General features: G+C 49.0%; 1 protein-coding gene and 1 long non-coding RNA gene across 6 annotated transcripts in view; both read left to right on the forward strand.

Annotated features, from left to right (window-relative positions):
* The first annotated feature begins 79 nt into the window (after positions 1 to 79).
* Positions 80 to 9,438, forward strand: zgc:162698 (Transmembrane protein 87A-like). Its single transcript, XM_061827842.1, has 20 exons — positions 80 to 320; positions 438 to 510; positions 578 to 675; positions 848 to 967; positions 1,059 to 1,106; positions 1,438 to 1,521; positions 2,225 to 2,354; positions 2,427 to 2,488; positions 3,215 to 3,398; positions 3,604 to 3,703; positions 3,768 to 3,861; positions 3,932 to 4,009; positions 4,554 to 4,662; positions 4,844 to 4,902; positions 5,004 to 5,107; positions 5,446 to 5,525; positions 5,615 to 5,676; positions 7,206 to 7,258; positions 7,335 to 7,365; positions 9,033 to 9,438. Exons 1-20 carry the CDS (start codon positions 204 to 206, stop codon positions 9,072 to 9,074), a joined length of 1,728 nt encoding a protein of 575 aa, XP_061683826.1. The 5' UTR covers positions 80 to 203; the 3' UTR covers positions 9,075 to 9,438.
* Positions 9,439 to 10,191: 753 nt separating this feature from the next.
* LOC133504657 (uncharacterized) overlaps positions 10,192 to 12,239 on the forward strand; it is a 42,416-nt gene continuing 40,368 nt past the window's right edge. For 4 of the 5 annotated variants that reach the window (XR_009796048.1, XR_009796046.1, XR_009796047.1 and 1 more), the window contains exons 1-2: positions 10,206 to 11,422; positions 11,502 to 11,568. This is a non-coding gene — a long non-coding RNA (uncharacterized LOC133504657). Of the gene's footprint in view, positions 11,423 to 11,501; positions 11,569 to 12,239 lie in introns of all 5 variants that reach the window. The other variant, XR_009796044.1, reaches the window with a different exon arrangement.

Below are 12,239 nucleotides of genomic sequence, written 5' to 3' on the forward strand. Positions count from 1 at the left end.
TTGCTTTGGCTACATCAATTTAACGCCATAATGGGCTTTCTTTTTTATGATTTATTTGTCCTCGTGGCGTTCCCATTCGGATGTCGCCGAGTGATGACGACACACTCGGGTTTCTCGCGGTGACGTAGACGGAACCAGGAAGTGGTGCGCTCCGACGCGTCTGGAGACTTTTCCAAGCGTTTTTCAACTGGCTCGTCGCTCCAATGGCGGACTTCGCGGCGCCGCGGACCAGGACTCTCCTCCTGCTGCTTGTGTCCGGAGTCCTCGGGCCGAGCCGCGCGGTGTCGGAACCCGGCAAATGGATCCTCAACTTGGACAGTGTGAGTCTTGCTGGCGCGCGCCTCGCCTCGCCTCGAAAGCGGTCCAGTCAAGTTCTTCGCTTCCAATTCAGCTACTTGACCGACTTGACGCGTGTAACTCGTGTTTGTGTTTTCCAGGACACTTTGAAGAGGCAAAACCTGTTCGTCTTCGCTAAAACCTTGTTCAACAACAGCGTCGTCCATCTTAAATGTATGCACTCGCGTACACGCGTCTTGACGCCCGAACCGAATTCACAGCTTCGGTTGCGTGTGTTCAGGGTCGGCGGGGACCTGCAACTCGTCTTCCCCGGTGCGCTTGAACGTCTCGTGGTACCTGAGGAGTTCTCGGTGCTACGATGAAGTCTTCAGTCTGGTGGTGAGTCCGCGTCCGTCTTGTGAAAAAAGTCAGAACCTTGCAGATGGAACTAAAATCGAAATCTTGCCTGAGCATTTTCTCCCAGTCATGTCCCGGATTCAAGTGGCAAACATTTTGTCACCTAATGACGTCACCTGCTCGTACATGGTTAGTTGTGTGGGTTTCTCTCCAGCCGACCCAAGCAGAACAGTACTTCCGGTCCGCTCAGGAGAAGCTGGAAGGAGGAAGCGGTTTCTTCGTGTTCCATCAGTACCCGCTCGTCACTTGCCAGTCCCGCGTGGACCCCAACATCGTGAGACGCCCGCCTGCACACACACACACACACACACACGACAAACAACGTGATTGGACGCGCGGTAAACGGGATGTTTTTGTCGCCGCAGTTTGGTCTGGATGCTTTCGACGGGAAAACGCAACTGAGCGGATTGCAGGTAAGGAGACGGAGTGAACGAGTGCACGACTGCCGCACTCGTCTGCACTTGGAGAACACAACATCACGGCCCGCCCCCGACACAAAGACCAAACGGCCGCTTTTGTCGTTAAGTTAACACCCAAAGACAGCAAAGGCCACACCACCTCACCTTGCGTCATTTGTGGATTTGTGCTATCAGATGATCTTTTGGCCAACTCGCTGCAACCAAATCCACACTCAGCTTGAAAAGCGCTAACAGCGTCCAATTTTATCGATGAATCTGTCGGGCCCCGATTGAACTTTTCACTTGATGACGTGACCAATTTCTGTGCCGTCTCGTCTTCCTCCAGGCAGGCGAGCGGCAGCAGCAGCAGCAGAAGACGACGACGACGACGACGTCTTTAGCGAGAAACATCAGCGTTCCTCCCAAACAGGTCAACTCGACGTTTTCACTCATCGTGAACATAATTCGTTCTCGGGAAGTGTTCAACTTGTGGAACCATTTTTTTTCACAGGAAATAATGTAAATGAGTTTAATCCGTTCCTAACCTCCAAACAGTAAATTTCTATTTGTGTAAAAAAAAAAAAAAAAAAAAACCAAACAAACAAACATGTGCATCCTTTATTTAAACGATAAGACTTAAAGCAACCGAAATGTTTTGGCTTGCGGTGTGTTAGCATCAGTCGGTGCTGACGTCACCCTCCGACGATTTGATTGGGTCGTTCTCCGGCAGCGTCTCCATTTCTTGTATTATGCGTGGCCTTCGCTTGGGAATGCTCGTCACTCCTTTGGCAACGCAACTCACGTCGCAGTCGACGTGCACGTTGAGATGTTTAAGAGGTTAACCGCAAGACGGAGGAAGTCGGCCAGTTCTGGTTTGCGTCGATGGGTGTGGCCTACCCGAGGGAAGGAGCCGGAAGAGCTCGTTGCGGTGGGGTGCGAGTCCTCAATGTGCCGACTTTCCTTTCCGCGGTTTTGAATGTCGTCGGCGTTTGTTACGCGGTACTGACCCTACGAGCGCCGTGTAGAACTGTCTCAGAAGCTCTCGTGGCAGCCCGTTCATTCCTCGGGCGCCGCGGGAAGTTGATCCTCTGCTGGGCTTCAGAGAATGTCAACCTTAGCTGACGTCCTTTCAGGCCGCGGCTCGCGCGCACTTCGACGCGGTGGCCGAGAGCTGGGCGGACGGCCCCTACGCGTTCCTGCTGCGCGTCCGCGAGGTCCCGGAGAAGAACCGGGCTCCCGACCCGGCCCCCTGGAGCATGCAGCGTCAGTAACACGGGCTGCTCGCCGCCCGCCTGTCCGTGCGCGCTGACCCGTGCTCGCCTTTTCTGTCGACAGTCCAGGTGCGCGTGACGGGACCTCACGACTACATCTCGGCCTCGGAATGGCCGCTCATGCTGGTAAGAACCCTTTTCGTGCTACCGCTACACGCGCAGACGCACGAAGACAGCTGGCCCGTTTTTGTCCTGGTCATCGCCTTTGCGACCAAGCACGTCAAACGTCATATCATCTTAAGTCTTAGAAGATGAATGTATTGGGTGGTCCTCCGATAGAAGCGGTTCAAGACCGGTAGAAACGCATTCAATCTCGCCAAGCAGAACGTTTTATGCGTCGCGGGAGGCCGACATCTCCCGAGTCGTGACCTTGACAATTGGGACGCAGTACTCAACTAAAGGAAAAGAAAAATAAACGTCGTGGGTTTTTTTTTTTTTTTTTTTTTTTTTTTTTTGCATAGGAGGGGTTTCCCCCCCACGTTGCAAGTTGTTTCTTTCGGAACGTTGGTGTTCTCCAAGGCTCCCGCTTAGGCAACCTTCAGAATCACACGTGCGCATATTCAGAAGTGTTTATTTTTCATTTTAGTGGGATCACGCCCGGCTCGGAGACGGGTTTTGGGGCAGAATCTTTTTGCGTGCGCTGTTCTGTGTTGTGACGGATGGAGAACCGCGCACACAATATTGTACCGCCCTAACTAGTCAATGCTTTTTACCTTTTTTCCATCCATCCACCTTCTAGGACTTTTCCGGGTCGGGTCGCTTGGGAGGTAGCCGAAGGCAGCATAAAACGAATCGATGAATTGTTTATCTTTTCGGTCATTGATGGACTGATTCTGGCGCTGTGGCGTTTAGTTCTACATGGTGATGTGCGTGCTGTACGTGCTGCTGGCGCTCCTGTGGCTTCTGCTGTCGGCGTGCTACTGGAGGGACCTGCTCAGGATCCAGTTCTGGATCGGGGGCGTCATCTTCCTGGGCATGCTGGAGAAAGCCGTTTACTACGCCGAGTTTCAGAGCATCAGATACGACGGCTTGTCCGGTAGGTGTGCGCCAACGCGGTGCCGCGACACGGCACCAACGTGCGCCATCGTGGCGCGTGCCGATTTTTGCACGTGTGGGTCCAACGTGGCGCAGCACGGGACGTGCCAATCTGGCATTGTTCATGTTTTTACGTGGCGCAATCTCACAATGTCAAACGCTTGGGACCGCGCCGCTCGATGCCGTCATCGCTGCTCCTCGTTCAGTCCAGGGCGCCGTGGTGTTCGCCGAGGTTCTGTCCGCCGTCAAGAGGACGCTGGCCCGCGTGCTGGTCATCATCGCCAGTCTGGGATACGGCATCGTCAAGTGAGTCCGTGCGTGGCGCGCGGACGCCGCGTCCTTCGCGCCAACGTGCGTTTGTGTCCGTCAGGCCCAGGCTGGGCGCCCTGCTTCACCGCGTGGTGGGCGTCGGCCTCCTCTACCTGATGTTCTCGGCGGTGGAGGGCGTCCTGCGCGTCAACGCCGTAAGTCGCCTTCACGAGCAACGTCGGAGCCCGCGCGTCGTGACGTCGCCACGTGTGCGCCTGCCTTCAGGATCGAGGCGACAACGCCAGCAGCATCCTCCTGTGCGACGTGGTGCTGGCCCTCACCGACTCGTGCGTCATCTGGTGGATATCCTTCCGGAGTTGTCATTCCCTGACCGTGCGTGTAATCGTGTAGATTTGAATTCAGGCCAGTCCTCTACACTTCATCCACTAATGCACTCATCAAGTAAGTTAAAAAGAACTTGACCCTTTTTGTCACACTGCCTTCTGCGGTGTGCCCTCGGGTCCACCGCGCAGACGGATGGTTACACTGTATAATGCCGCAATTCCCAGCTCATCGGTACGGCACTATATAACGTACGTATGACGCTACTGTAGTATCGTTTGCATAGATATCCAGAGGACCCCCGCTCAACGGGACCGCAGATATCAAAGAGCACCAATAATTGACGGCCATAACGATGTGACCCTTGTGGGGATAGGCAGCTCACAAAATGGACGGACGGACGGACGGATGGACGGATAATATATTCTGTGTGTCCTACCGGGAATGATCCAGTCCCTGGCAAATTTGCCCTTTTTGGGTTTGGAAAACATTGTGACGTCTTTGCCGCGGGGTGCCGTCATTCGTCCTGGTTGGCGTCCTTGACGCGCGGTTCCGGTGAGCTCACGTCTTTGTGAGTCTGGCTCAGACAATGAAGCTGCTCCGACTTCGCCGCAACCTGGTCAAGCTTTCGCTCTACACGCACTTCACCAACACGCTCATCTTCGCCGTCATCGGTAGGGCGCGACTCGCTCCAAATTTGTCCTTGGGAATGTCCGATTGTGTGTCCAATTTTGTTTGGAATTGTTTTTTGAGATTGTCCGTGTGTGGAGTTGTGTGCGTGTGTGTTTATGTTTGTTGGCCAGAGCTTTGCTTACGAGGTTTGTTTTGTTGTGTGCGCGCTCACTTGCGCCGTAGCGTCAGTCATCTTCATCGTCTGGACCACGAAGACCTTCAAGATGGCCAAATGTCAGTCAGTAAGTGTGAAGTGCTCACAAGTGGATTTGTTCCGATAACAACGAAGACCACTTTGGGTTTTCCCTGAGGTGTGTGTGTTTACCCACGCGTGTATCTCCAGGACTGGCGCGAGCTTTGGATCGACGATGCTTTCTGGCGGTTCCTGTTCTCCGCCATCCTTTTGGTCATCATGTTCCTGTGGCGACCGTCTGCCAATAACCAGAGGTGCCTCCTCCTCCTCCTCCTCCTTTTTTTTTTGTGCCAGGAAAAATGATCAAATTTCACATAAATGGTCAGAAAATCAATTCTTTACATATGTCTGTGTCTGTCAGCGAGTTCTAGTGACAAACCAAACCTCTCTTGTATAAGATGTCGGAACGTATGTACAGATTTTTGGAAGGTAATAAAATATGTGCCTCGGCTCAATCGAGGTTGGGAATGACAGCACCCCGGGCCTGTCCCGGGGGGGGGTTACGTTCCCGAGCCCAGGCTGGACTCGTTACAAAATCTGATATGTAGAATTTTGCGTTATGGTGAAGGACGGCTGTACTTGATTTTTGCAGGTACGCCTTCAGGCCTCTGGTGGACGACGAGGAGAGCGATGAAGAGGAGGAGGACGAGCTCATGGTCAACGAAGCGTTCGGTCGGTCGTCGGTCGTCTTTGTGTGCTCGTGAGCAAAAGAGAAAAAAAAAAATTGACTTTTTTTTTTTTTTTTTTTTGTGCATGTGCAGAGGGCATGAAGATGAGGGGCGTGAAGAACGAACCCAACGGTGCCGCCAAGCCCAACAAAGTGGTGAATGTCTGCAACACGCGCACGACACCATCCGAATGTTATCCACAACACTTCGGTGACGCGAGATATAAAACTGCTGTTAAATCTCTTCATCATCAACGCTGCTGCAAGCGTACCCGGCAACGTTTCGGAGCGCCAACCTGTATAAACGACCCCAAAAAAAATCCCGAAGCAAATTATATGGCAACGTTTTTCAATGATTTTTATTGTAGAAGTTAATGTCTAATTCTACTAAGTAGAACGATCAAAAAGATGGCTATTTATCAGCCGGGCCACAATATCTCCGATGCGATATTTTTCAGATTCACCAAAGAGAACCAGTGACCGGAAAAGAAAAATGTTTTGAAAGATGACATATCTACTGAATGCCGATGATCAATTCCTTGTTTTTCGTGAAGAAGGAAGGAGCTGATCTGTACGATAAGGCGAACAATAACTGACATTAGCTCTCGTTCCTATGAAGCCATTGTCAATCTTAGTAAATGGAACGTCTTTATCTTGACATCCACATGGTGAAAACACAGCGTTCACTATATTATTGTCAGCTGTTATAAAAACACAACCGTGAGCTAGAATGCTAGCAAGAGCGCTACATCCCATGTATTTGGAATGAGGCCCGGGCGGCTACCTAGCGAGCACGCGCGCTACATTAGCGACAAGCTACGGCAAATTAATTTGAGCCACCAATGATCAAAGTCAAGATAAAAAAATGACACTTTTTGTTGCAGTCAAGTAACATCCCCGTTATAGCTCCTATCTGGGTAGGTCAGCGTCACCAATATCGCGTATCGTTAACGATTTGATCGATTGCGACAGGTAGCCGAGAGCCGGCCGGCGGCTCCCGCGGATTTACTGGAGCGTTCCCGGAAATGAAAGTATTTTGCTAATCTCAATCAACACGTGACAAAAATCTTTGATGCAGGCCACGTTTGGAATTCCCCATCTTTGGGTTTTCCCCACATTAGAGGAAAGCAAACGGGAATTTTCAGAATCCGTGAGATACGGCCGTATGTGTAAGATTCACCAGAAAATCGGTATGAACTCCGGCTAAACTGTACGTGTTGACGGGTACGGCTTCAACTTGAACTCTTTGACAAATATTGACCTGCTTAGGTCAAGCCCCGTCGAGATTGGTGGGCCCGTCAGCGCCGCGCACAATCCAGCAAAAGCGTCATTCATAAAAACATTAAACTTTCATATTAAGGTGGGGGCGGCAAATGGCCGCCATTTTGATACCCCCGCGTTAAACAAAGTCAACACAAAAGGTTTGGCGACGTGTAGGCAGACGCCGTTAACAGTTTTCAGTTTGAAACCACATCGTCAGATTCTTTATCATATGCAAAGGACGTGTAATGGTGCCGCACGGAAGAGCAGAGAGGAGCAACGAACAGGGTTTTTGTCTTAAACTGCCGCCGCCAGGTGTCTCTTTTTTTTTTTTAAATCTGGGCTAGCCGCTACTGCCGCTGACGCGCTCATTAAGGAGATGTCATCTGGTGTCACGTGATGATGAATGGAGGCGGACTTTGCAGGACGAGGATCTCAAATGGGTGGAGGAGAACATCCCGTCGTCCATGGCCGACGTGTAAGTGCCGACGTTTGATGTTGTGACGTTGCGACGCCAATCACGTGACGGTGGTGTGACGTCTTCCGACCCGCAGGGCCCTGCCCCCCCTGCTCGACTCGGACGAGGTGAGTAGTCGGGACGAGTGCCGTGGCCAAAAGTGTGTTGGGAGGGGGGCTCCCTCTAGTGGCGGAACGCTGATAGCAATACGTTTGATTCTAACGTGGACTTCAATTGAACTTTGACACACGCTACATTTTTCAAATTTCTCCAGGTTCACTTGCTATGTAACCCTCAGGTGCAAAACATTCCGACTAAAAACCTCAACTTTGAGTTATGAACTTCAGTTCATTTTACTTTTACATGCAATAGGATCGAATTTAATCATTTGTTTGTTTTTAAAATTCAAGTGTGATGATATCAATTTAATGACATTCATTTTAATGTGATCATGAAGTGCATTTTTTTTCAAATATTTCATTTCAGCATTGAAATTCTACAACCTTAATTTGTAAATCATATATTCACGAGTCAAGCACTCGTCCTGTTTTTTTTCCTAGTCCAATTTGAACTTTTGATTTACAGTTGATTGTAATTTTTTTTACCTTTTTTTTTTACTAAACATATATATAAATGTGAAAAAAAAAAAACCTTTTATGTGGTGAATTTTCATCACACAATCAAGCCCCGCAATCTGCACTTCGCAGTCCTGTTAATTGATCCGTCTATTTTCTTAGCCGCTTATCCTCACAAGTGTCGTAGGCAGGAGGCAGGGTACACCTTGAACTGGTCGCCAGACAATCGCAGGGCACATCGAGACAAACGGCTGCACTCACAATCGCACCTTGGGGCAATTTAGAGTGCAGGTGATCTCTGTGGGTTGCAGGCACCTCTTTTTTTTTTTTTTTTTTTTTGTAATTTGCAAGATTCATTTTGCCATTTTTTTTTTTTTTTGTTTGAATCCGTTGCACTCTATATTCTGCTTCAATGTGTTTGTATTGTGATTAAAATATTAGAAAACCCTAAAACGATTTCAAGAAAAAAAAAAGTAATTTCATTTCCAGAGGTTATTTTAAAAAAAAAAAAAATGTACGTATTTTTTGGAGTTGGTACTTATGTCGGAGGTTTTCCACCCGCCGTGTAAAACTGTGCCAAACAAATATCCGTTCATCTAAGATGACACGCTGTGGCGACCCCTAACGGGACAAGCCGAAAGGAAAAAAGAAGAAGAAGTAGTGGTTAAAATGTCTGTCCTGCAGACAAGCGTCAGCAGGGGACGGCAAAGCCTGAGCTGCCGTCGCCACGGTTACGCCACCGAGTCGTTGCGTTGCGGCGACACAAATCGATCCGAACGTCGCGATGTTCATCTGTGAGATTCAGAGGCAAAATGTTGACATTTTTTGGAGGGAGCAGAACAGCTTGAAGTACAATTCCCTCTGGAAATGTGCAAGTCGGAGGGAATGACATGGGAAAAAGTTTGTCGTTTCAGCACTTTTGCCAAGTGGAGAACGCTGGCAATTCAAACGTGGGAATTTCGGCGCCGCAAAACTTAACATTTTGAATTTATTACGGGAACGGTGCGGAACCATGGCCCGCGATTGGCCGAGGGGCCGTCCCGCCTCCCGGCCGAGGACGGCCGGGATTGGCTCCGGCGCGCTGTGACCTTTGTGAGGATAAGCTGATCGGAAAACGGATGGATGTGGAACCCTCGAGTCTCGCGTGGTCTGCAATATTGGCCCAACTCCTCGATGAAATCTGACAAGGGCAACTGTCAAGCGTTTGTTTTGTGTGTCAGGAAACCATGACGACCAAGTTTGAGATGTCCAAGATGGAGTGACGCCGCCGCCGCCGCCGCCGCCCTTGAGCAAGCAAGAGGGAGGAAAGCAACGTTTGTGTGACGGATCTCCAACTTTATGAGCTTTGTAAGCGTCAACTGGACGAACACTCACCGTGGCTTTTTTTTTTTTTTTGGGGGGGGGGTGTGTGTGGGGGTTTTACAATGAATACTTTTTATATTTATGTACATTAAGACGCGTAGACGTATTTTCATAGCTTCTTTGCATGTAACGATGTGTATGCTGTTGCCATGGCAGCGCTGCTGTTGTGTGTGTGTGTGTGTGTGTGTGTGGGTCTCTGTTGTGCTTGGGCCTCTTTGGACTTCTCCAAATCATAACAGCGTCTTTATAAACTTTCATTCACCACCTCTGCCTCACGATTATTATTATTTTTTTCTGGTGTCATGGCTAAAAAAAAAAAAGTTGTCTATTATTTTTTTGCATTTGATTCTTCACACTCCAAACCAGCACAGTTAAAAAAAAAAAAAAAAAAGGATTGCCCCCCTCCCCCCCCAAAAAATGGATAAATAAAGGTGAGTTCCCCACAACTAAAGGGGAATGGCGTCCCCCTGAAACACAAGTGAGAGTTTGTGAATCCCCAGACGACGACGCGGGAAAGGAGAACAAGCGTTGCCGGTGCACTTTTCGGCCATTTTGCCCCACGCGGGAACTGCCGTCGGCCACGGCTCTCATCCAGACTCTTTGACTTTTACTCTTAATTTGAAAGTGCCACCCAAAAAGATTCCCCAAGAAGGCAATTTCATTCGTTCCCAATTCTCTGATTTATTAATTTCTCGGTGCGTCGGTCGCGCGCTGGTTGAAACGTCCGTTCCAGTCTTGTCACGTCGTTACCGAGTTCTGTTACTCGTCTGCGCGTGTTGCTCGGGAACGTCCAACTAGCGATGCCGACCGTTAGCATTAAGCTAAGCGGACGTTCATGCGAGGCAAAGCTCCGCTCCCGTAATTTCCACACGCCTTCAGCCCTGCGGTTTATGCGGTGATGTGGCTCACTTGTGCGGTTTTCCTAACGGCCGCAAGGGGGCGCTCGAGCGGAAGAGGTCGAAATGCGACCGGCGGAGTATGAAGCTCGTGCACCGACGTCATCAAAACACGTCACTGGCCGGAAGTGTCGGTCAAACAAGCCGGTTAGAGATGACATGAAAATAGCACGACGCCCAGAGTTTTGTCTGATACCGTTAAACGTTTCGAAGGTTGATAATAAATGAAGGTACGTGGGAAAATGAGAGACACTTGGCACATATTTCATGTTTTCGCCGATAAGAACTTGTGACTATTGACCAGCTTGCGCTTGTCTTGGCCGACTGCAACTACGCACGGATCTGGTGAGGAAGTTGTCGACATTTACACGGGAGCGTGGAAAAGTCTGGACTTCGTTGCTGGATCTGTTCTCAATCAAGAATAAATCCCACACAGCGATGGAGCCGCTCACATTTTTTCAATACAAATACCAGTATTTCAATAAATGACCCCTGTTTTTACACAAACTCGCATTCATTAACTAGGATTGAGGGGGGGGGGAGACCCTAAAGGGGGTCTACTATGTAAGCGAAGCACGTTTAACTTTGGTGAACCTCTCTGTGACAGATGTTTTTTTGTTCTTTTTTTTTTTAAATATGTGTTGGACTCATTTGAGGAGAAAAAAAACATCACAGAGAGCATGTTGCTGCTGTGCTACAGGCGTGTCATAGTGATATTTACCAGTAAGTTTTATCTTATCTGTTAGCGCTAGCTTTAGCACGGCACTAGTGTTAGCACTACCGTTAGCCCCACGCTAGCATTAAACGCTTTCTGTGTAGCATCTTTCTTTGTAAACATTTCATGTTTCAATGTGGGAACTTGCGGCTTTTACACCGCTGCGGCGTACGTATGTATGTAGCTACCAAATGGTATTTCCTTTCCAAATGTTCTGGGTGAGGCTCGTAACCGGGTGCACGCTGTAGGCCGGGAATTACGGTAATTGTTTGACTCTAAACTTCAACTGGCAGTGACATTAAACACCTCTCGTATATATTTTTTTTTTTTAAATTGCTTTGTCTTCCCCAAACGCTGCTGCTGATTGTGAGGCAACCTGAATTGAGTTTAGTGCCCCCCCCCAAATTTGCTGCTAAATCCATCAGTAATAAATCACCACATTCGAAATGTTTGGATCAAATTTGACTTCCACACCTTTTCAAAGAATCGGATGCTTTGAAAATGTGTCCCATGTGAACATCTCCTCAGATAGTTTGACCAAAAAAAAAAAAAAAATTGTAACGAGCCTGTTGAGCAAAAGCCGCTCGGAGGAGGAGGAGGGGCGGAGCCAAGATGCCACCGGGGGTCAAAGATCAAGGTGAGATGTGTGGAAGGAGAACAAGTTGCAAGTTCAGCAGGACCTTTTGTGCGCTAATCGTTGTTGTTTTTGCCAACAGTCAGTCCCAAGTGGCCGCTTGCCGAGACCGCAGCAGCGGGGGCACGCCCGGCGTCAATGCGGTTAGGGTGAGTTTGGTGCGCATCGGTCAACGTGAGCTCCTGTCTGTCTCCTCCACTTTCGAAAAAGCGGGCCTTGCACTTTACCAAGATGGTGCCAAAACAAAACAATCATCCCAAGCGTTTCTGCGCATTTCGCTGGGCCGTGCGACGCCCGACGGGAATCGATCGCGTCGCACGTCGCCTTGAGCAAAGTCTGACCCCCCCCCCCCCCCCCCCCCCCGCCAGTCTTTTGTTTTGCACTTTCAAACTCATCAAAGAAAAGAAACTTTTGGATTTCAATGTGTTTTTTTTTTTTTTTTTTTTTTTTCTCTCCACTTTGTCAGATCTGTCTTTAGGTCAGCATGTTATATCGTATGGACGGGCACATTTCCCTTTCACCAAGTTTTCATTGTTCATGGAAAGAACAAATATGTGGTGTAATAATGATCTACCGTCCAAAAATAAGACAACTCATCAGAATATAAAACCATAAATAGTTGAAATAGTTCCCGTACCACTTCCAAAAAGTCGACTGGTTGAAATGCAATCGTTTTCCTCCATTTCAAATGTGTGGTATTAATAATAATAATATTAATACTGTAAAGCGGGGCCCTGGTACGTCTTCAACTCAACGCGCGCGCGCCGGCTTTAATACAAAGAAATCCGCTATTATTGCGCCGGTTACGTAAAAGGATGAG

This window comes from Syngnathoides biaculeatus, chromosome 8 (assembly GCF_019802595.1).
Source record: "Syngnathoides biaculeatus isolate LvHL_M chromosome 8, ASM1980259v1, whole genome shotgun sequence".
In the NCBI taxonomy this organism is placed as follows: Eukaryota; Metazoa; Chordata; class Actinopteri; order Syngnathiformes; family Syngnathidae; genus Syngnathoides; species Syngnathoides biaculeatus.